At 37.1% G+C, this 25,268-nt stretch overlaps 2 protein-coding genes across 3 annotated transcripts in view; one reads left to right on the top strand and one right to left on the bottom strand.

The window, feature by feature from the left end:
* LOC131149761 (uncharacterized) overlaps nt 1–13,333 on the top strand; it is a 60,172-nt gene extending 46,839 nt beyond the window's left edge. The window contains exons 9-11 of the mRNA XM_058100496.1: nt 12,416–12,455; nt 12,676–12,743; nt 13,058–13,333. Of these exons, the coding sequence (XP_057956479.1) occupies nt 12,416–12,455; nt 12,676–12,743; nt 13,058–13,070 (121 nt within the window). The 3' untranslated portion in view covers nt 13,071–13,333. The remainder of the gene's footprint in view (nt 1–12,415; nt 12,456–12,675; nt 12,744–13,057) is intronic.
* A 1,682-nt stretch (nt 13,334–15,015) lies between these two features.
* LOC131149760 (mitochondrial dicarboxylate/tricarboxylate transporter DTC-like) overlaps nt 15,016–25,268 on the bottom strand; it is a 47,515-nt gene continuing 37,262 nt past the window's right edge. The window contains exons 4-6 of one of the 2 annotated variants that reach the window (XM_058100495.1): nt 20,245–20,606; nt 15,820–16,034; nt 15,016–15,451 (exon numbers count right to left, since the gene is read on the bottom strand). In XM_058100495.1, coding sequence (XP_057956478.1) covers nt 15,395–15,451; nt 15,820–16,034; nt 20,245–20,606 — 634 coding nt within the window. In that variant the 3' untranslated portion in view covers nt 15,016–15,394. Of the gene's footprint in view, nt 16,035–20,244; nt 20,607–25,268 lie in introns of both variants that reach the window. The other variant, XM_058100494.1, reaches the window with a different exon arrangement.

The following is a 25,268-nucleotide window of genomic DNA, read 5'->3' as shown; positions in this document are numbered from 1 at the left end:
GGGGAGTTCGGCCTTTCAAATAGTTTTGTAGAAAGGAAGGATCACTACCAATCAAAAACTCACAAAAAGATTTGCAGGAATAAACACCCAAGTGATCGACCACTGCTTCCAAAGAGACCCAAGAGTTGTTCAACAAGTCTAACAAAGAGAATAACTCTTCCGTCTCCTATCATTCAAGGATCTCCGAATGTGAATTTAAAACATGGGTGAGCCTCGTCATATACATTTTGAATGCACCACAAATTCGTACTTTAGTCTGACTCCACTATCACCTGTCGGAGACCCCCTGCCCAGGTGATACAGGACAGTAGTAGGACAGTGGGAGAAAAAAGAAAGAAAGATTAAGGGAGAGAAATAGAAGAAGGAAGAGAAGAAGAAGAAAGGAGAGGAGAATCTGCTGCAAGTAGAAAATACAGCAGAACAGAAATTGGAGAGAGAGAGAGAGAGAGACATGAGAAGGAAGAAGAAGGAGAAGCTGCACAGGAGAGAGGGAAACTGAAATAAAATTCTGTATTCAGATCTGATAACTGTTTCATACATTACAAACAAAGTACTAATACACCTAACATTGCAACTAAAACAATAATTTACAAAATAACCCCAACTAAAACAAATAATTACAAACTCCAAAGTAAAACACACAAAATAACCCTAAATTAACTGAACTTCTAATTCTAAATATCTAGATTTACTATTTTAAAATAAAATGCTAATTTCTAAGTTTCCAAACGAAATTTTATTGCCTAGAATTATCGGCAAGAAATCCTCCATCACTAGGCCATTTCCAGTCCCTTGAGTACAGCCCAGAGAGTTCTGCAATCAAGGAATTTCATATGCTGATACTGAGAGCAAAGGAACCTCTCTCTAATTACCCCCACACATTCTGCCATGCCAGGGTTACCTTGTAAGGCACTTGCTGCTTAAACTTCAAATTTATAGGAGGGGAACTCATCCAATCAGATGGTCCTTTGAACATGCAAAATTTCTCTTATCCCAACATAAAGATCTTCTGTTGAGCATTATCGAGGATATGCTTGAACAGCCTGTGATAAAGGTGAGGTTCCTTGAAAAATTGTGACATTTCTACCTTTCCATATCCACCACACAACTGAGACAAATGCTGCATTCCACGGCACGCCATTGATGCTGTTTTTTTTGTCCTCCAGATTCAAAGCATTCAGATGTCACAATTCATTTCGAAGAATACTATGCATTATATGGAACTGGCTGCTTATGCCCCACACTCTCAATCCTGCGGCTATCCCTTAGTAAATGGAGAGTATCTTATTCATCATGGCTTGCGTCCCTGCATAATCCACACTTAAATCTTGCTTCTTGCCGAATTGTCATGCTGTCACCTGCCTAAGAAACATTCGGAACCTTTCTGGAACAGGGCCGTTCCATATTAGTATCCAATTCTGATTCTCATTCATCTCTGTATTGCTTCCATCCGCGAGCTAATAGGCTGACCCACCTGTGATCCTTCCATATGAGGTTCTACTCCAAGCTAGACAATCTTGTGTATTGATATTTCCTATATCAAAAGCTGCAATTCTGAGTAATAACTCCTGAAGGAGCTTTCCTTCAAAATTTGCCGATATCCTCCTAAGCTTGTCGCATAAATAACTGGCCACCTTTCTGCCCACCTGGGTCAGCAATGGAATGTAGGGCATGGTTCTAAAGAGGGTCATCCATAAGCCATCTGTCACATCAGAAGCACACTGATTGTCAATTACCAATATTCCACTTTAGGCCCTCAGTAATAATCACTTCCTATTGATGATACTTTTACATGAAGCGAGGCCAAGGGCTTTGGCTGAAAAAGGCTCTTATCATTTCATTTAGTGCACTTGCCTCTAACCACTTATCCTAGAGTGAGTTGGGCTCTTTTAAGTAATCACCACCCAAGCTTTGCCAATATAACACCCTTAATTTGTTCATGCATCCAAAGTCAAGACCCCCACTAGCCTTAGGTTTGCAGGTCTCATTGTGTTAATCTTCCTCTTATCTTACGAATCCCTCAAATTGGCTAGATCAAATCATTTGAGGAATTTTTGCAGTTTGCATTGCATAAACCGGAATAGTGGACGTAACTGATTTTGCTTGAGTAACTTGGCCTGCAAAATGAGTCTTGACTTCTCCATCCTACTAGCATTTTTTTGTACTTGATCAACAGTGCACTTATAGGCTTCCTTCATGATCCTTTTGTGAAGGGAAAACATGCCAATAAACGTTCCTGTGTCATGTGTAAGGGCAATGCTTGCTTCACTGTATATCTTGTTGGCAATGTTGTAACAAACATTATTGGAATAAAAAAAAATTATATTTAGCAAGCCTTTTGGCTGGAGGTTATGCAGAAACAATCTAGGCACTTATTAATGACATGGATTTGTTCCTTAGACACTTCCGTGGAGAAAACTATATCATCTGCAAAGAACAAATTGGAGAGGGCTGGTCCACCTTTTGATAGAAATATTGGTTTCCAGCTTCCTTTTGAGAATCAATAATCTTGCCATTTCAAAGAACCTGCATCAGGGCTGTTGAAACACTTTAATATTCAATCCACTCAGATGCTATGAAAACCAATACCCAAGAGGGTATATCTAATAAAATTTCAAGTCAACTGATCATAAGCTTTGTCTAGGTCTAGCTTTAACACCATTATTCCTTCTTCCCTTTTATGCCTCATAGAATGAAGGACCTTGATGCAGGGGCAGTGTCAATGATTTGCAGCCGGGGGAGAGGTAAGAAGAAAGTGCAAAGAGGAAGGGGAAGAGAGGAGAGAGAATATACAAGGGGGAATCACATGTTCAACTTCCATTCAAATTCATCTATAACTGCCTACAATATGACTTTGACACACTATTTGTAGAAAACCTCTTCACATGAAATTACACACATGCCCCTAAAACTACATTAGATATTTAGATTACAAACATACCCCTAGAATAGAAAAATATTACAAACAAGCCCCAAATACTCATAATACTATACTAATTAAACTAGACGCATAATAAACTGCTAACTAAACCCAACAATTCTTAACCAAATTCTTTTTAATTATTTATTCTCCTACAAGGGTCTTCTCAAGACTCTGCTTTTATCCTACTTCAAATCTCCCCCAATTAGAAAAATTTGGCCTCAAATTTGGAATGTTGGAAGAACAGAAGTAAAAAAGCAAATTTGGACCCTTCAAAAGCCAGCATTTGAGTGATACAAGAGAATAGGATCTTTTGGCAGCATCATAGACTTGAATTAAGTGTTGGCATCAATAAACAATTAGCGAATGGCAAACTCTACCATAGGAATGTTTAGAAGATTTTGGATATCTTCAAACACATTCATTTCCTTGCTTGTGTTTTCATGTTGAGTAACTGTACCAGATTCTTTGTCTTGGTTGGTTTGTAGTGCGGCCTTCAAGATGAACTTCTTACCATCATAGTGGAAGACATGTGTTCTCATGTCCTTGAGTCAGACCCAAATCATCCAACCTAGGAGAATGAAGAAGTACATGGCCAATATTCTTGGGAATGATATCACACCAAGCATAATCAAAATAGTCACTCATTTGGATAGAAATCAAACATCTTTTTCGCAAACATGTAAAGTAGTTTTATCAATTCAAGATATGTCATAAGGCTTTGGATGAGGTTCCGGATGAAGTTGCGTACGAATGGCTCCATTTCTTGAAATCAAATTTACAAGACATCTTCCATCAAAAATGAATTTGCAAACTTTTCCCTGAACTTAAGAAAGGTATGAAATGGCTTAATATTATGCTCAAAGTATGACAAAAAGTCATTCATTTTTCCAACAAGTTGTCACCATGTTGCTGGATTTATTTACATGCATTGCAACTGTATATCACCAAAAGCCTTGAGACAGTTTACCCAAAAAGCCGGACTCCTAATTTCTCAAGAACCGTCTTCAATTCACAATTAGTCTTGATTGTCGTGCTGAAATGTAAACACTTATAAAGTTCACAAAATGCAGCAGAAGAACCCGATTCTTAGTGCTGGCAATGAAAACTTCTCTCTTTCCGTAGTAAAATATCACATTTGCTTCCAAAATATCATTCCATAATCAAAATATCTCGTTTCAGGTCAAAATATTGTGGAGAAAACCCAAATATCGTGTCTGAGACAATTCCTTGCGAGACAGGGAATTGCATAACAGACTAGTCGCATCACCATCATGTGGGGCCTATGAGCCTTTGGTGATGAGATTCCAAGATTCCAAGCAAAGATAGATCAAGCAGTGGAGATTACGATGGTGGTGGTGGTGGTGTGATGAGAAAAACACATTAGGTTGGGATTTTCGATGGGTGATCGGCTGGACAAATTTTTTACTGGTATGTGGGGCCACACGCATGGTCAGACACCAATGGAATTTTGCAGGTAGGCCTTTCAGTGGACTCTGTTTCTTATGGTGATGGTGGTGTTGCAAGATAATGTCTAGAAATTAGGGATTTGAAATCAAGAGGCATGAATGTAATTTTTTGAGGAGGAGAGGAGAGGAGAGGAGAGGAGGATGAGGAATAGAACAAGAAGAGGGCATATGTTGCTGGGGATACAATGGGAATTTTCTTTCCTTCCATGTTCCATGTTGAATGGAATAACAAGGAATAGACAGAGAAATATATATCACCATGAGAAGGTCTATTCCTAAATTTCACGTTGTATTCCATCTTATTCCTAGAAATAGGTATTCTGCAAACCAAAAGTGGTTTTAAAGAACTACTATGCAGCCACCAATGAGACCCTAATCCATTGGTTGACTTGGGGATTTCACTCCAACAAAAACACAAAAATGCCTCATCCAAACTCCACCCTTTTCACATAAAAAAGACTTAACTCTGTTTCGGATTGTTTTTTGATGGAAGTCATTAGCCGTAACATTTGGATATCTTTGCTGAGAGCATACATTCAGCAACTCACTAAAAGGGTAGAGGGATAGAGGAACGAGAATGGCAACATAGATAACAAGGAATAGATGAGGAAATAATAATAGGTAGACAATGAAATAATTATTACCATGAGAAGGTCTATTCCTAAATTTCATGTTGTATTCCATCTTATTTGTGGGAATAGGTATTTTGTGAACCAAATATAACCTTGGAGTACTGTGAAGAAGAAGAATTACCATGAGAAGGTCTATTCCTAAATTTCATGTTGTATTCCATCTTATTTGTAGGAATAGGTAGACGAGGAAATAATTATTACCATGAGAAGGTCTATTCCTGAATTTTATGTTGTATTCCATCTTATTTGTAGTAATAGGTATTTTCTGAACCAAATATAACCTTGGAGTACTGTGAAGAAGAAAAAGAAGAAGAATGGCAACATGGATAACAAAGAATAGACAAGGAAATAATTACCATGAGAAAGTCTGTTCCTAAATTTCATGTTGTATTCCATCTTATTTGTAGGAATAGGTTGACAAGGATACAATTATTACCATGAGAAGGTCTATTCCTAAATTTCATGTTGTATTCCATCTTATTTGTAGGAATAGGCAGACAAGGAAATAATTATTAGCATGAGAAGGTCTATTTCTAAATTTCATGTTGTATTCCATCTTATATGTAGGAATAGGTATTTTGTGAACCAAATATAACCTTGGAGGATACCATGGAATCCATTGGAATTTTTTTCCTTCCATATTCCATGTTGAATGGAATAACAAGGAATAGACAAAGAAATAACTATTACCATGGGAAGGTCTATTCCTAAATTTCACGTTGTATTCCATCTTATTCATAGAAATAGGTATTCTGCGAACCAAAAATAACCTTAGGCGACTACTATGCAGCCACCAATGAGACCCAATCCTGTGGTTAACTTTGGGATTTCACTCCAACAAAAACACAAAAATGTCTTACCCAATCTCCACCCTTTCCACATAAAAAAGATTAACTCTATTTCGGATTGTTATCTGATGGAAGCCATAACACTTGGATATCTTTGCTGAGAGCATACAGTCAGCAACTCACTAAAAGGGTAGAGGGATAGAGGAATGAGAATGGCAACATGGATAACAAGGAATATACAAGGAAATAACTATTACCATGAGAAGGTCTATTCCTAAATTTCATATTGTATTCCATCTTATTTATAGGAATATGTATTTTGTGAACTAAATGTAACCTTGGAGTACTGTACAGCCACCAATGAGACCCTAATCCATTGGTTGACTTGGGATCACTCCAACAGAAACACAAAAATGCCTCACCCAATCTCTACCCTTTGCAAATCAAAAGACTTAACTCTGTTTTGGATTGTTATTTGATGGAAGTCTTCAGCCATAATGCTTAGAGATCATTGCTGAGAGCATAGATTCGGTAACTCACCAAGAGGGTAGAGTGATAGGGGAACAAGAATGGATGCCATTAATTTATTCTTCTTGGCAACCTTAAGAGATCTTACCCTCAACGTCTTGTTGATATTATTAATATCAATTTTAAATTATCATAATCACACCTAATCAAGACGAATATCCAACTAATATACTTAATTTTTTTTAGTGATGGGGATATAGTTGTTGATCTTGTCCTTTTTCTTTGGTTTTTTTTTTTTTGTCTTTTTTTACTGTATTTTTTAGTTATATGTAAATTAGATTCGTACTTTATATAATAGATAGGGTTGTTGACTAATCTCCAAGGGTTGGTGTGTTTCATGAGCAAAGAGATAGACTTTTGTGGGCATCGACTGATTCCTAAGGTTGCATTTGTTTCATGGGATATGAAGGTAACCTATGTTCATAGGCTTAAGCTGGTCGGTCTTACTCCCTCCCCACTAGCTAGCTCAGGCTAAGGCAAACCAAAGGCATAAAAACCAAAAATAGTTCCCTTTTTTTGTCCCTTTCAGATAGCAAACCAAACATGGGATAGGATAATTATCATAGCCAGCCAATCTAACAAAACCTTAGCCTGCAAAAACAAATGCAACCTAACGATACAATTGTATTTGATTTTCTTCCTATTATAAGATCAAATTTTTTAAAAAAAATTAAAACATTTTTGGTATTCTTTGGGACGAAATGAGTAATAGCAAGCATATCTCCTAATTAATTAATTAATTAATTAATTACATATTCATATGACTACATGAACATGTGTTGCCTATGTTTTTGTTATATTTATGACTGAGAATGGAAAATATAACAAAAACTAAAAACCTTATAGTTTTTCATACCTGATAGTGATGTAAAACCAATGTTGATTTTAGTAGTTACATTGAATGTCATATGTTGGTTGTTGATGATTTACCAAATTGATTTAAAAATATTGTCTGATGTGTGGATTTACATTGAATGTTATATGTTGGTTGTTGATGATTTACCAAATTGATTTAAAAATATTGTTTGATGTGTGGATTTAAAAAAAAAAAATGCAGAATTGCATGTTTCTAGAAATTTTTTTTTCAAATTCACTTCATGGTTCTAGCATTTGCAACCCCTTAAGTAACATGCGTGGCTATGTTATTGTTGTGTCAACTGTCTTCAAGGTTGAATTTATCCATAGTCTAATCTAGCTCATGCAACGTATTAGGGTCTTAGAGTTCTACGACCCTAGCACATGGTTTTGGTATATGATTATTGACTTGGAGGCATGCTCATTTAACCTAAATGCGACTTTGCAATTGTCATGGGGATGGTTTCAGTATGTCTCGGTGATGTTGTGGTTGGTCCGGATAGTTTTGATTGTGGTGTTCTTGAATTTAAGATGTATGATCATTAGATCCCTGGTGGTTGCTCGTATGTGACTGAAAATACTTCTAAAAATGTTTGTTAGGGGGTACACTAGGTGTCTGTCTTACCTCCCCCTGGTATTCCAATGGGTACTAAGTGAGCAACCTTGAGAAGTGCTTAGGGGTGGGCTTATGATATCCTTGAGGGGTTTCTTGGGCTTCCATGTGGGCTTGGGAGCTCAACGGCCGATCCATTTGGGAATGAGATTGCGCAAGTCTATTTGGCTAGAGGTTTGGGCGTGCATCCTTCTTAGCTGTCAATTATATGGTTGGGTGGTATCATCTAGGACCCTGGTTGTACTTAGATGATGAGATTTACCATCAGTACTAGTGGAATGTGACTTATTTCCCTTACAGTTTGAGTTTGGGTTCCTCAATGATGACCTTAGTTGGTTCAAGTGCAATCATGCAATAAAACTTGACCACGGGGTTAGACACTAGAGTGTTTAGTTGGATGAGTATGGCTAGGCATGAATCGGTGTAGTCTTGCCACTGCACGGGCATGACTTCTTGACACTTTAGTAGGAGGATTTTAGCTAAGTTGATTCCTTTTGGCCATTGAGAACTCCATGTCCATGATAGTATTAGAGCATATCTCTCAACCTTGAATGAGGAATGAGATGGAAAGTGTCGGCATTGACTCAATTGTGGGTATTTGGTTTGTCACATTGTGTGGGGGAAGGAGCAAGTTATCAGTGAGTAGGTTCTTGTCTTGTGCTCCCCTTTTGTCATGTAACCCGTTGCGGGTAATGAAATCAAAGTTGGCTTTCAGTGAATGTCTTACGAACGTTAGGTTACTTGAGGGTGCCCTATACGCTTGATAAGGGATGAGGATTGAGGGATAAAGAACAAAGGTGAGAACACCTTGTGCCCTTGAGGCAAGTATTATTACTACCTTTTGGGATTTGTCCTATTTTGGTTGGCATTGGAGCTGGTATAGTTGCCACACATTGGGATTTGTCCAATTGTGGTTGACACTAGCGTCGGTCTTGTTGCCACACATTGGGAGTCATCCTACTATGGTTGGCATTCGAGCTGAAATGGTTTATTCATTTAGACTATGTGGTGTCCTTGTTCCATAGGTAAAGGTGATATTCTTCGATCTGGTGGAAGTGTACGACCGAAGGAGTTCTTCCAAGGGTCGTCTTTACGGAACTTGAGAAGTCCATACCCATAAAGAGAGGTGACATCCTTAGATCAATGGGGAAGAATGAGTTATGTGTAGCTTGGATAGATAGTCCTTGAACCATGAGTGTGGCTCTATATTAGTCACAATGGTGACATCCTTTGAGACTATGCGGTGTCCTTGTTCCATAGGCAGAGGTGATATTCTTAGATTTGGTGGAAGTGGATGGTTGAAGGAGTTTGTCCAAGGGTGTTTTCATGGAATGAGAGAAGTTTGTACCTACGAGTGCAGCTCTATGTTAATCCCAATGGTGACATTTACCTAGTGGGGTATTGAATAGAAAAGGAACCATGAATGTGGGTGACTAGACTTCGTTGGAATCCAATTGCTTGTATAATATGTTCGGGAGGGAACGAATGCAGTTGGAGACCGCTATTGTGGAATTGACGGAAGTGTATTTGTGCGATTTACATTCAATGCCTTAATTGATGACCTATGCCGGAGGGCATTGGGATGAACTTGCGGGAAGGCATTGTGATGAGTATTGTCAAAGGGAATTTGAGCTATGATGCTAGCGAGTGCATGTGTCGTTGTGCCTAGAGGGCCTTATAATGAAGTGCCAGAGGCCATCTACTTCATGTTGCCAATGGGTACGTGTCGTTGTGGCTAGAGGGCCTTACTTGTTTGTTGTTTTTGTGTAGGTTTGTGCAACAATTGTGCTAGAGGGCTTCCTTTCAGAGGAAAGATTGAGTTCCTGCTAGAGGGCAGAGATATCAGAAAGCTAACCGTGATGAATTGTGCCTAAGATTGGTTTTGAGCGGAGATACCAAAATGGTAACCATGATGGGTTGTGGTTGAGATTGTTTTTGTCCGAGGACAAGAGATTGAAAATTGATGAGCTTCGATTTGGATAACCACGACGGATTGTGGTTGAGATTCATTTTGTAAAAGGACAAGATATTGTGAATTGTTTGTTTATCTTTGAGTTGGGTTTTGAGATTTCTATGTCCGAGGACATGGAGGATTGGTTTCGATATTGAGTATTGTCACGAATGGTGTGACTTGAGCTTGAGAAATGAGGACTTGAAAAATGTTCTCATAATGATCTGGTGGTTCGATTTGAGCCAAACAGTTAACTTCAAGATGGTGGGATTTTGGATATGTTGGTTATCTCATAAGGGATTGAACCTTGGATGCTAAGTTCATTCATGTTTCAGGAGTTCCTTTATGGTGGAGTCATCCTTGGAGTTGTGCTCATGAGACTCCTCAGGTGGGGACTTGTCTTTGGAATGTATGTTAGATTTGAGCTTAGATTTGAACTCATCTATGGAGTGGTGTTCGTGAGACTCCCCAGGTGGGGACTCGTCCTTGGAACAACTTGTCAGGTTTTAGTTTGGTTGGGTTTTTTTACTGTTACCTCATGGTTTTGAAATTAGTTGGTTGTGAAGAGACTCTGGGGTGGGGATCCATCTTTGGAATCAAATCGTTTAAGACTCTTGAGTAGACACTCAACACTTTGGAGTTGGTTTGTTCCTTTTGAGCTTTGATGCTTACTTGGTGGGTTTACTACCATGTGGTTGTTGGTATTGACTCGGAGAACCCTTGCAATGGGATCTAGTATTGGATTGTAAGGTTGGTATGGAACCTTGAGATGGTATTTGATCTTCTAAAGATGGTACCGCATTGAATATCAAAATCGGGTTATGTTAGTACCTTTGATTGGATGAGATATTGGGAGGTTGCTCTGTGGGCTGAATTGAGGTGAGTCTCAGTTGGTTTCAGATTGTGTTTTGCTTTTGAAAGTATTTTGCTTCTGTTAATCAGTATGGGAATGCTTTTCAGAACTCTTATAAGAGTTTAGCCTTGAGAGATAAGGTTGTAAATACAAATCCGTATCAAGGATTTGAGAATTTGGGTTCTAGGAAGGTGTTAACCTTTAGAATAGTTTGGTAGGCTTGTTGGTGGTCAGCTTGCGATTGAGTCGTGACTTTGGACGTGAGAAGTCTGAGGTTGGTTTTGAGATTTAAGTGTGGTTCATAGGAAACTACATTTGGTTTGGCTTTGAGCTTGGTTGAAGACCTTGTGTTCAGAGAGGTATGCCATGATTGACTTTAATTAGATTGGGGTTAAGTCTACTGTGGGATTAGAGACAAGATTGGTTACTAAGAAGAGTTTCTATTTGTGGTTAGTTGAAGCCGCCTATATTGGGGTTCAGCTAGTATTATTGAACTTGGTACGTGTATGTTAGTCAACGAGAACGTTGATAGATTGAGTGGGGGAAGATGTTAGGGTCTTTAGAGTTCTATGATCCTAACACATGGTTTTGGTATATGTTTATTGACTTTGGGGTATGGTCGGTTAACTTGGATGTGATTGTATTGTTGTTTCTGGGCTGATTTCGGTATGTCTCGGTGATGTTGTGGTTGGTACGGATAGTTCTGATTATGGTGTTCTCAAGTCTAAGATGCATGATAAATAGATCCCTGGTGGTTACTTATATGTGACTAAGAATAATTTGAAAAATGTTTCTGGGGGGGGGGGGGGGTACAACAAGTGTGCATCCTACCTCCCCCTAATATCTTGATAGATACTAAGTGGGGCAAGCTTCTAATATCCTTGAGGGGTGTCTTGGGCTTCTGTGTGGCATTGGGAGCTCCACGGACCATCTATTTGGGAATGAGATCGCGCAAGTCTCTTTGGATAAAGGTTTGGGTGTAGATCCTTCTAAGCCCCCGGCTATACGGTTGGGCGGTATCATCTAAGACCCGGGTTGTACCGAGGGGATGAGAGTTACCCTTAGTACTAGTGGAATGTGAGTTATTTCCCTTACCATTCCAGTTCGGGTTCTACGGTGATGACCTTAGTTGGTTCAAGTGCAGTCATGCCATGAGACTTGACCACGAGGTTAGACACTAGAGTGTTTTCATGGATAAGGATGAGTACAGCTGGGCTGGACTCAGTGTAGTCTTGCGGCTGCACGAGTGAGATTCCTAAACACTTTAGGAGGATTTTGTCAAGGGTGATTCCTTTTGGCTATTGAGAACTCCATGTTCGTGACACAATGTTTTAGGCCCTTTGTTTTAAGTTGGAGAAGCTTACTCATATCATATGATATTGTTATTTCCTTTTAATTTTTTGTATTTGTTTATGTTTTTCATTACAACTAGAAATTTAATTCCAAATTCCTGTGTCATTTTTTATTTTTCTGCTTTTTTTTTTATAGTTAATTATTGTTTTCAAAAAAGATGGAAGTTTTCTTCATTCCAAAGCTTGTATGGTCGCTTGTACAATTTTTTAAGACTACAATATTATCTTACATATGTTTTTTTGATTCATCGTATGAATGCTTTTAAATTTTTTGCCAACTTGAGAAAGCTGGCCACGACATTGTTCCATTTCTAGGATTACATGACTGCTTCATGAAACGTGTTTTGAGGAATGTGACTACCTTGTAATCTTTATGGGAGTCAGTCCATGGATGTAATTGTTCCGGTGTATCAAATAAAGTAAGAATAATTTTCTCCTTTCACTTCCTACACAGGTATAAAAAAGTTTTACTGGACAATGGGCTCACTGTTCCTGTAAGTTTAAACATATAAACCATTTTCTAATTTTTTTTTTTCATGAATTGATTCACTTGAATAACTATTTGTTTCGTTCGAGTTTATTAATTTACTACTTCACCTTGCTAATTCTTGCTGGAGTGAGATTTGTAACACTGGAATATTTAGTCATGAGAATGCTGCAGTTCTATGAAATCGTATGCTTGTATATTTAATAACTATCTTGCTAATTTCCCAGGTGCCATCGTTCATTCTAACTGGTGACCGGATAGTTATCGATACTACAGATGATTCTTATATCACCAGGTGAATTTCAACATATCATGTTAAGTGTAGTATCTCATTGTTCAACACGATCGAGTGATGCATACTTGATGAATGAGTTGCAGCTAAAATGCATGTGCATGGGCACATGCAAGCTAGTAGATAGTTTCTTTTATTTAGATATTGCTTATTAGTGGCCAACACATGTGATGATCAGAGAACTTGTTCTGGCCCTACCAAGCTGGGTTGTAGTGGGGTTGAGGACACTGCCAATTAGAGCTAATGTATTTCGTCTGGAGAACATCTTTTTTCTTACTAAATGTCACTAATAATGCTTTTCTTGTTCGTTTTCTCAGGGCCAAGGAATGATATTTTAGGCTGCAGTGGTTTGAAAATTACCCGAAGTTGTTGAGACTGCCGTTTTGCATAGCATGATATACCTCACATAGTACTCAGAATGCTGTTTTTAGTCGATTCACAAGGCCCGGCATGGAAGATTATATTGATTCTTCCTCTATTTTATGCTTGAGTTACCATTCTTGCTTATGGATGGATCCTATTGCTGAGGGGAATTTGATTTTTGAAAGTGGTTTTAAAGTTTATGGAGTCATATGATGGTCATTTAGGAGAAATAACAGAGGTTAAATAATGGTTATGGTGGTAGAGATGATGGTAACAACGATGACAACGGTGCAAACGGGCAGTGGTGATACGGATTGTTGTCACAAATGGTGGCAACAATGTTCGTGATGTGTGTAGTTGCAGCCAGGCAACAATGTTGGTGGTGGACAGTGACAACCAGGCAACATGTGGTTGTGAGGATGGCAATGGTAGTGGGAGCCAACGGGTTGGGATGATGGATTGCCAGTCATGGACGCCGTAGCAAAATAATTGGTAGTAGTAACCATGGTCTTAAATCCAAATCGAAATGGCTGTCACCGTCTTACATTATTTCTGCCAAAATCTTTACAAATCATTCAAAATTTATTGAAATTTCAAAGTGTTAGCATCAAAATTTTAACTATGCAATAAACTTTTCTAGGAATTCAAATGAGAGATTTAAGAGTTAAGTGAATTTTTTCTTAATTAATTTAATTTACTTTTATTGAAACAAAATATTATTATAAGCCTTTTTGAAATTATATAAAAAAAATTAAACTTATAAAAATATTTTATTTAACCAGTCATGTCAAAATTATCATTATTTGTGTAGTAAATAATATTTAAATAATTTATGAATTTTTTTTGTATTTATTGAATATGTTTAATGTATATTATTTTACAAATGTATTTGATACACGTTTTATATTTCAACTTTTTCAACTCATACATAACATAGTAATATATTTGTCCTAAAATTACATTATTTTATTGTTTTAACTGTTTAAAGTTTCACAAATGTTTTCATATTGTACTATTGATCTATTATTTTTTTTCAAATTGAAATTAAAATTGACATCAAAATCAAAATTTTTGTACTTGCCGAGATTCAAAATTTGCGTCAAAATCAAAATTAAAGACCTTAACAGACCGTTGCAGCTATTGCCAACAGCTCAAGGAGGTAGAGCTGGTTTAAGTAAAGCAGCATAAGCATTATGAAGAATATTAAAGATTTTTAATGTTTCATGCCAGAAAAGTTAATAAAACTCAACCAAGTCCTAATATGAATTATAGAACATTTAGGATGGACGAGAGAATGGAGGTAAGGGGGTGAGGTGTTATAAGCATCCATTGCTTAGGTGATGGTAATGAATGGTACTAACAATATTTTCATTTTTCTTCTCAGGTAATGCACTTTTATTCGATTGAAATATTGTCAAGCTCAACTTTTTTGTAACAACATGCGAGGATTGAATGGGTAAAAAGCATTTAATGTTTTTAAAAAGTAAAAGCCGCATTAGATAAAAGAGGGGAGAGGAGAGGAGAATGTGAATGACCCACCACAGAGACTACTAAAAATTACACAGAAAATGACACTATACCTACCAAATACAACATAAGAAGAAAAAATTATACCAGTAAACATGTCAAAAATAGGATTGCTATGGCAAACATCCACCTTACATTCAACTGCTCCAAACACGTGGCATATATTTGATTCTCAAATAAAGATATGAATGAAGAAAATGTAATAATACAATTGACTTTTTTTTTCAATGTACCATACACAGCCATTTAACATCTCATACCTATACAAAACGGAATCACAAGACTCAGACCCATCTTCAGATCAATTCCATCCACTAGGGTACTAAGAGAAATAACTCAATAAAAAATTTGTAAATGACTAGGGAAAATATATTCTCAGAAACAATTTTCTTTGCCTCTTCAAGAAAGTAGAAGCAAAATTTGAGCTTCATAACCTGTTTATTAAGCTGCAGATCATGGTACAAAAATTATTCTGGCCGACCATTTTTCCCAATAAGTTTGACGAACTACCCAAGTGCTCCCCAATGAGTTAACAAGAAAATTGTGTAAAAAATAAATAAATCTGGCTATGGCACCTAAAACTTTTGGATACAAACTCAGATGAATAATAAACATCCTATTGCAGTCTCACTAAAATTTTGGAAGAAACGCTTTGACTTTGACCCTGGGAGGTTGCCCAAACCGGCCACAAATACAACATGAGGCAAAACGATATTACTATGGTAAAGCTTAGCTCCAATGTAGATCTGCAGTTCTGTAGAACACTACAATCCAACAGATTTCTCCAGCTTCTGAACTTGGTTGAGGAATATCCATGTCAGCTGCATGAACACATGTTCATGAATCAGAAACCAACTGAAACACAGAATTGATTGGTGGGGCATAAAAAACTCTGCTTAGTTATTGTGTTTGGGGTCTTTGAGGATTCCTGACAAAGTCAGTCAGAATCCCATATGGCCATATTTGGTTCATCCCATGAATCCAAATTTGGCACATGAGTTTTCTTGATAATCCAATGTGCGCACAGAACATTCCCATCTATTTCTTTGGTAATCCAATTTTCCCATGGGGAATGGCATCCTATTCCCAGGCATAGAATTCCTAGGCATGTGATTTTCTGAACCAAATGCTTAGTGAAATATAAAGAGGACCATCCAACATGCACACGGAAGCGGAAGTTAGAACGTACCATGACATGGGGAGCAATTCTAACACAGTAGACAGGAAATCCTGTATAAAATTTGAAGGGTCCTCCTGCTTTAAGAGTTTTCATTGCACAGTCCAAAGAGCCTGTATAAGGGTACTTTCCCTGAGCATCAGGTTGCATTTTCTGTATTTGGGTTTTGACATAATCAAAAGGTAAACTGCAAGCTGCAGCAAAAAATCCTGAAACCGTACTTGCACCTGAAAAGAAATGAAAGAATATTACAAAATTGGAAGCAAGAGACAGATGTTTGCAGGAGAATTGAAGTCACTGTCCAACAAAGTTACCAAAAGAAATGAAAGAATATTACAAAATTGGAAGCAAGAGACAGATGTTTTAGGTAAAAGTAGTAATCTAACATGGTATTAGAGCTGGTTACCCGGAGGTCCTGGGTTCTAGTCTTGTTGCCTGGGTTTAATATGTGGTATTTAAAAAAAATTATGGCGTTCCCTATCATGGGTGTCATTTATCGTGTGTTTATCTCTCCATGTGCTGTCGGACTGCATGTGCGGGTAAGTGTTAAAGCTTGATTTACATTGTTGGCCCACAACCTAATAGCTTAAGCTTTTGGATAAAGTGGTAATCTAACAAACATATTATATATGCCTCCAGGGGATGCAGACAGCTATAAGGTAATTGCTTTGCAAACTAAATGATTAGCATCCTTGAATTTGCATAGGCATAAGAAGATTCCCAATATTAAATGCAATGTTAGGTCAAAAGCTAACATCAGCATGAAGAGGAAAACCAGCTCTATAACCAACATGTTATGACCAAACATTGCTATAAAACTCAATTTCCCAATGTTAAAGTAAGAGGAAAACCAGCTCATAACCTACATCAAAAGCCCAAGCTCTATTGGAGTAGCCATCAGTGTGTACATAATTTCATAGACCTTTTCATCTAATTTCTGAACTATAAACCTCGCATAATTAATGAGGAATTTTGAGGTCTAAACCTGTATGAAAAAGTAGTTCTTTTCATACAAAACTCAAGCACTCTGGGGGCTTTGTTTATTAAATTTTGTTCCACCAAGCACAAATGCACAAATTCAAGTACTGAAATCACTGTCTTCAAGCAAAAATACCAAATTAAGACCATAGCCAAATTCACCAATCACCCCTGTCAGGCTGCTAAGACCTGGGCTCAATTGACAAAAGGTGATACTGGGGTACGGGAAGTCCAAAGTTCAAATGTTACCAATCTCAAAAATAAATCATCTCTTGCAGTGGGGTTAGTTGATGATTATATTTCTGTTGTATATCAAATAATAATTATTTCTCTTCCAAATATGCAGTGAAAGAAAGGGTTCCTCACACGTGTGCACATATTGATGCAGGACCAATGAGCTAGAGAAAAACACAAAGAAAATAAAGGGAAACTAAAAGGAACATTATATATTTAAAAGAAAACAGAAGGAGAAATTAAATGAAAAATAAAAATCTCAATCAAGGTTCTCAATTATCATGCCATCTCAAACCCTTTATATAGGCCTTGTCCCCAAAATCAAATAAGAAACGATGAAGAGAAAAAATATTACGAAAGCTCAATCAGGGATTCATTTAAATCCCAAAATAAATAAATTAAAAAATAAACCCAAAATCCATAAATTAAAAAATTTGATAATTAAATAGAAATAAATCCAAAACTGTCTACCTTCCAAGTCACATTAATGCACACAGAAAAAATTATGGCATTGAAGCACCCAAGCTGCATAAATTAAAATTATTAAACCCAAACAACCTGGACATGAAGAGAGAATAGGAAGAAGGTGAGGAGCGAGAAAATAATTACAGTGAAATGATAAAACCTAGTTATAAGGAGGCATTGAGGCAAACTGGTTGAACACTTGAACAACTGAAAAGATAAATGTGATTCAATCATTACATATAAAAATGATAAAGAAAATCCACCAGAACCACCAAGTAATCATATAATGTAAGGAATTATCTCCCTAATAAATCATATTCATATTCATGGTGGGAAAAAAATTGCTATTTATAAGCAAATACTATTTTATAATCATTGAAATTGAATAAAAAAATTTCTTCTTATATTTTGTATAGGTTGTGTAAAATAATTTCTCCTTAACAAATGGTTTCCTATTTTCAATGTTCATATCCAATAATTAAAGAGTTGCATTTTTCTACTCCTCGACAACAACATCATGATTTGATTATATTTTTAATTTTAACCCCCATGCTTACTTCTTAGAAATCCTTTGGTGAGTCTTTACCTCTTTATGTGGGTTTCCTTTCACTTTTTGTAGATTGAAAAGGCTTTTTTTTATGAAAAAAAATACCATGTTTTATATGTTTTGATAAGATTAACATTACAATGAACAAATTATATGAAAAATTTGCTAAAAATCATTCATGGTAGATAATGGAATCTAAAACATACAAGTCATGAAAATTTGATTTATGAAAATATTGTTAACTTATGTTGGGTAACTTATTGTAGTTGTCCTTTTGTTGGGTATAGCTTGCATAATTAGGTCCAGAGTCCAAATGCTTAACCAAAGCTCAAATGAAGTCAAGTCCTTGGCAACGTCATTTAGTACAAATTACTCCCGAACAAGGTATCGACGTCATTTGGTTGGGGAGGAATGTTCATGTTTTCATGGGGAAGATGATGTCTCACTGGTTTTCTGCAGCTGGTTGTTTGAAAGGGCTATCATTCCCAGATCTTCAGCATGATTGGACAGCATTTTGTCTTACTTTCTATTCTTTTTTATTATTTTCTCTTGTAATCATAATGCTAGGCAACAAGATAGCAACATATCCAAAAAGTAAAAGTTGTTGAAACTTGAAATGAGAATGCTACAGTGTGTTCTCTCATAAATATTTTTTTCCCTCTTTGATTCGTTCCCTCAAGTCCCTTTCTTCTGGCATAATTTTTTAGGAAACCTAAGGACCCCGTAAGGATAAAGCCTTTGTGCAAAATGCCATTCTCAATAGAGCCAACACTTTGTAGTAGTAGATTGGAAGCCCACACAAAGGCAGTCTCCTGATGTTTGTGTGATTTGTGGGGGTTGCAAGTTGGTATGTTTCTTCATTGTTGTGTTTATTGGAACCCATGGAATAAGCCCTTTGGTTTATTGAGTGTTGGTAATGTTGGGTTTGTCCTAACCCTTCGGAAGATTTTTTGCTGACAACTTCAAAGGTTTTGAGAGGGAACAGGGTGCAATGAGATTGTGGAGGTGCTCATTGTTGAGGAGTTTAGTTTTTACTGTCTTTTAGGTGGATTTCGCTCAGGAGAAATGTTTGCATTTTCCATGATTGTTTCATGTCCATTGATTTCATATGGGACATGATTAAGTTTTTTGCATCACTTTGGGTCTCTTCTTCTCAATGCTTTGGGTGTTTTAGCTTCTATTGTTGGTTGAAAGTTTAGCTTGACCTTGTGTATTTGTTTATTCTATTTTCTTTTGTGTTTTTTAAAAAAAATTTAAGACTTCTAAGAAGATTTCTCATCCTCTTGTATTCTTTCATCTAGAAATAAATTTTTTCTTTCTTTAAAAGGTGGATGAGTGGCATACTATAAAAGATAGATAAATAAATACCCGTGGTAAGTTCAGTGTAGCACCTATAGAAGAAAAAAGGAAGGGTCGCTATGGTGGTTTGGGCATTTGCAAGGTAAGTCAATTAAAATTCACCAAATGCACAAGTGAGCTAGTTAATGTTAGTGGCAGTTGAGAGGGAACAGTAGACCTTTTTGGATTGAGATAGCAACTAAGGATTCAACAACACACCAACTCGAGGTTATAGCCCTAGATCATGTAGAATGGTGGAAGATGGCTCATGTAACTAGTCCAACTTGAGGGTTGGTGATGGTGGAGGTGGTGATTGTTAGAAGAACGAGGGAGGGGGATCAAAAGTATTTGAGTATTTCTAACCGCAATACCAAATGGCTCAAAAAATTTACTGTTCAAATCATTTGCATTTGAATCCCAGATTTTCACAGGAACTGAGGGTTCAACTTTCATTTTATTCAGGCCAAAAAATCAATTTGTTCACATGAAATATGCATCTCTTTTAATTGTAATAAAATAAAATAAAATAAAAACGGAGGATGAGGAAGGAAGAAGTAATAGAGGTTTCATGGGACTTAATTGGAACATGACATAGAATAGAACTTCAACAATTTAGTAAGATGTAACAATAATATTTAAATAATCTTTACAAGTGTTAATAGAAACTACCAATTGTACCATTTGTTAGACTCCTTAAGTGTTATTGTAGTCCATGAGAAGGGCATTCAGTTCAAAACAAAACAAAGGGAAAAAGAGTTGGGAGGGATAATCAAGAGATGATAAAATTAAACACTGAAAATTTTCATTTGGTAAGGTTGAAGCCTAAACATTTGAAAAGATCTTTAAATCAAGTAAGATGAGGTAGAGAATCTTACCTACTACTGTAGTAGCTTCACCTAAACCAAGAGAATCCCTGAAAAACTCAACACTTTGATCATAAGAGGCAAGCATTCCCATATTCAGAGCCATAGCTCTCACAACAGTAGGGCCTGCACCTTTCCAGAGTGCCAGAACCCCTTCATCCGCAACAATACGATAGAGGGCATTGAATGCATTTGTGTAATTCCGACGCTGTGCAGCAGGTAGTGTAGCATCAGCCTGCATACGAATAAGAGCTAAATCTGCGGGGCTACCAACAGATGCTCCAATTGCTCCAGCAGTAAGCCCACACAGAGCCTTCTGGTATAAAGGAAGCGGCTTCCCATCATTGGCAGCCACAGCTTTGTTTGTCAAAATCCTTAAAAAACAAATGGGAAACAAAAAATTTACACGGCAATCATGAAGGAGAGAGCTACAATTCATTGGTTCGGATTGGGGATTAGGAAATAGACCATTTTAAATAAACAAAACAAATACAATAGCAATATTAAACAAAGAGATTGCCTGTAAATAATAATGGAAAATAAATCTTGCAATGAAAAATAGATCCTGCCTTTCTGTTATGGCATTCATAATAAACAAATTGCATTTAACAAGAAATTTGCTGAGTTTTTCTGTTTTATGGAGTCATTTTTAGCATTCCTCTACTGGTGATGTTTTACTAGTAATTTTTTATTTTAACAGCTTCACTCTCAAGAAAAAGCTGGTACCTTCATATGCTACAGAAAACAATAGTGAATGACTCCATTCAAATGATATGTCCATAAAACCACAGAAGATGTTAAAAATTAAGATGAAAACATGCCCAGAGTTCAAAGCAACCTATGTTGAAGTCAGTCCTTTAAGGCAGTGAAGTGGCCATGCATCTTCCAATGAATTAACTTATCCCAAAAAAGGGTAGTGAAGTGGCTATACCTAACTGAGAGGCATGCATAACCACACAAATCACATACATTAATATATTCCAAAGAGTATGAATCCCACATCTTCTAACAAACTCATGACAAACGATCTCTTCAAGGTTAAAACTCCCAACCATCGTGGGGGAGAGCAACTGTCCTAAACCTCAAACATTGGACATTAGAAACTCTTCAGAAGGTCATTGGAGGTTCATTTATCACATTTTTCTTTCTTTTCTTCCTACAATTTGGCAGAGGCAATCTTCTTAGGTTTTGCAAAAGACATTTGGGTGGTAAAGGTATTATCTTCTTTGCTTGTTTGTATTGCCTTCCTCTCCATCATAACAATATGATTTCCTCATTTCTTATTCTTGAGAAAGATTCCTTTTATTACTCAAAATGGCAAGCCCATTAATATTCTCTCTCACTAAGGCTCCTCACAAAATGAAATTCCCAAGAATGCCCACCCTCTTGCAAAAGGAAGAAAACATAAAATTGGAGTTCCATGAAGAGCAGAGCATACTCAAGAGCCAATGGCACCCCTCCAACCCAACGGTCCACCCAAAAACGAATTCTCTTCTCACTACGAACTATGTACCAGACACCAAGAAAGAAGGAATGATAAATTTGAGACACAAATTTCCAACGACTCGAGTCAGCAATATTAACTCCCACTTTTGCACCCAACCCATAATGTAGAAGATAGGCCAAGAATAACTTGGACCAAAATAGTAAGGATTTGACAACAATATTCTAAGGATATTGCCCTAGATAAGGTGGAATAGTGGAAGGGAATTTATGTAGCCGATCCTACCTAGTCGGACTTAAACTTGGTTGTGGGGGTGGTTGTTGTTGTTGTTGTGCTATTTCTTCCAACTTACCTATACTTATCTTCAAACTCTATTCCAAGATCTCCCCATAGTCAGATTCTACCCCATTATCAATCAAGGCAATAATATGAACCTCATTCTGGGCATGAGTGATAAATTTATCCATAAATCAAGCAAACAGATATTCTATCAAAAAATGAAGCAAATAGACAAGGACTCAATGTAGTATCTTAATGTACACTATTGTGACTAGGACTTCCCAAGTTTCTCCCCTTACAATCATATCAATAGTCATTATTCCATCATATGTAGCATTCATACATTTTAAACCATTTACCACCTAGCCCCTTTTTCATAGAACATAGAACTTACCTCAGTAGTGGTCATAGGCTTTTTCCAAGTCAATAAAAACCATTTGCAAATCCCACTTCTTTTTCCAATTTTTTTCCATTATTCTCCTAAATATATATATATAGCATGCAGTTCATCTCTAAAGCATAAAACCAAATTAATTTTGTGAAAACTTGATTTTCTAGTCCTAGTCTTTGTCCAATACCATTACCTGAAGATATGTATGAATTAGAAGTTTAATTCCACAGAAGTCATTACAATTTTGAACATCTCCTTTGTTTTTTAATATATAGGTATTGAAGTTGTGTTTACTCATCTGGAATTTCCTTGGTCCTTAGAATATTCCTCAATAAATTAGCTAACCAATTTTTTTAGATAACAGAAATCCATTAATTAAACAAAAGTACAGAAAAAGTAGGATAAGCATCCTCCTCAAAATAGCTGATTATAGCGCTGCCTTCTAATCTCTTTGTAGAGGAGAAAGAGCATTCAAAAGATTCCTCACCATCTAACAATGAAGAAAGAGGTGCAAATTAACCTCATTGGAATTGCAGCACAACATATATGTATCTGGGCTTCCTTAACAGTAATAAGTCATTCATATTAATACAGTTAAGAGAGAGAGTCTGAGTGAAAGCCCAGACCTCAAAAGCGATGTTAGCTTTCCAAAGGACATAATAAAAAGGAAAGGGACAAGGGATTGCAGATATCAAAAGATGAGAAAGAAAGATATAGAAGCAAAGCATCCTGAGGAATTCCCTAACAAGACCCGAGCATCTTCCTTATTTTGAGGAAACAAAAGAATCCATCGCAGATTAGCGTGCCACGGTGAATATGTACACAGGCCCTGTACACACCATCCATCACACCCTGGGCATTGTTTTCGCCAGAAGCATTGGACCAATAATCACCCATGACTTCTGAGTACCACTAGTGCCACAAAGGTTTTCGGTGGTCTTATTGGCGCATACTACGGTGGGCTCATCAACTGGGGTGAAGTCATAACAAGGTAGCCATAGAGGAACCTGTGAGCAAGCTCATCAACCTCTCTTTTATCAAGAGTTTGACACTCCTAAAGAAGGCAAAATCTCAAAAAGAAAGCCCTCCTTTTGAAGGAAAAAAAAAAGAGCGTTATTGATGCATTATGAATTGTGGATAACCCAAACATGCAAGGTGGCACCAACAGCTCCAACGAAGCCTCTCCTACCCAAATATATTCCCAAAACTGAATTACATTGCCATTGCCCACTTTGAAAGGAGTCAAAGGAAAGAATAAACAAGCAACCTAGGAAACGAATTTCCAAGGACTCACATAAGAAATATTGCCACCTCCTCTGGCATCCAAGTATCCAACCCATTCTGATGAATTCCATGCTTACTTTTAATAACTTGATGCCGTAAGGAATTAGCCTCCACGGGGAACCTCCATAACCATTTTCCTTTTGAGGAGTGTTTCTAGATAGCACATTCCCAAACCCTGAACCACACACACCCCTAGCGCAAAACAAGACTGAGGTCTCCTAACCATCAACCAACAAGATCATCCCCCATTGACCGTAAAAAATATCTAATCAACTTCTCCAAAACTCTCGCAGTTTCGCTACACTTGCTGTCATTCTAAAAAGTAACGAGAAATAAATGGGAATCTTAGAAAGGGATGCACTAATGAGAGCAATGCAATCCTGGAGTAAAGCACCCTGCCCCCAAGGATAGCTCAACTGGTAAACTCAAGGCTCTTCTAGTTAAATGACTAGGATTCAATTCTTAGGGGGCTGCAGCTTTCCATTTGAGATAATACCTTGGCATTTAAGAGGGGAAGGGTAGACAAGTGAGTACATTATCCCGGTGGATTATTCAAGTGTTCAAAGGACCTCAAACACCATTGTTTCAGGGGAAAAAAAAAACCAAAAAAATAAAACAAAACAAAAACAAAAATCCAAAAAAAAAAAAAGAGTAAGAGGTCTTCCAACCCATTCGACCTCCATTTTTCCACTCTCAACCATAGGATCCAAACAGCAGCAAATATAGGAATATAGAAATATGATTACCCCAAAAAGGAAGTTGTGTACGATAAAGGACAAATCAGAGAAGCATGACTAGTTATACTTATACCCTTAAAACACTCTACATCGATAGAATCTAAGTTAATGTACATGTTGCTCTTCAACCCCAAAACAACCTCAAAAACTCTCAAAAAAATGAGAACCTTTCAAAATTCCCAAACATTACCCTTCAAAAAAAAAATATGGAGTCATTTGCAATTGGAGATGAGACACCTCAACGTCCTCCCTCCCAAGTCCCAAATAATAAGCCTCTAATAACCCCCTAAATCCAGAGCATGAGAAATCAACCTACTTAATTCATCAACCACCAAAGTGAACAAGAAAGGAGAAAAAGAATCCCCATACTTTAACCCCCAAGAGGCCTTAAATCACTCCCTAGGATGACCATTAACAATCACCAACATAGTTGTGGAACTAAGACACCCTCTCATCCAATTCCTCAAACCAATCAAAACCCTTCTTTCCCATCACTTGGTCTAAGAAACCCCAATTCACCATGTCATAAGCCTTTTTGAAATCCAATTGAGAACCACTCCTTTCTTTACCCTCCTCTTTGCACCCTCAACCACCTCGTTAGACACTAAAAAAGCATCTAAAATTTGTCTTTCTTTAATAAAAGCAGAATGCGCAGACATCATTGTATCCCCCAACACCTCTCTAAGTCTCTAGGGTAAGACCTTTGCTTCTTTTTTTTTTAATAAAAAGATGAATTAGATGGATAAGACCTTAGCTAAAATCTTGTAAGAGCTAGTCATCAAACCAATAGGCCCTAGAAACCTCCCTCTTCTAGACTGCTCCTTGTACATTATCAGCTTCTCCATTTTTCATCTTGTTCAATGCAAATGTAACTTCATGTACTAATTTTGTGGATAAATAT

This window comes from Malania oleifera, chromosome 2, assembly GCF_029873635.1.
Source record: "Malania oleifera isolate guangnan ecotype guangnan chromosome 2, ASM2987363v1, whole genome shotgun sequence".
NCBI lineage: Eukaryota > Viridiplantae > Streptophyta > Magnoliopsida > Santalales > Ximeniaceae > Malania > Malania oleifera.
This window is presented reverse-complemented; position numbering and strand designations above follow the sequence as displayed.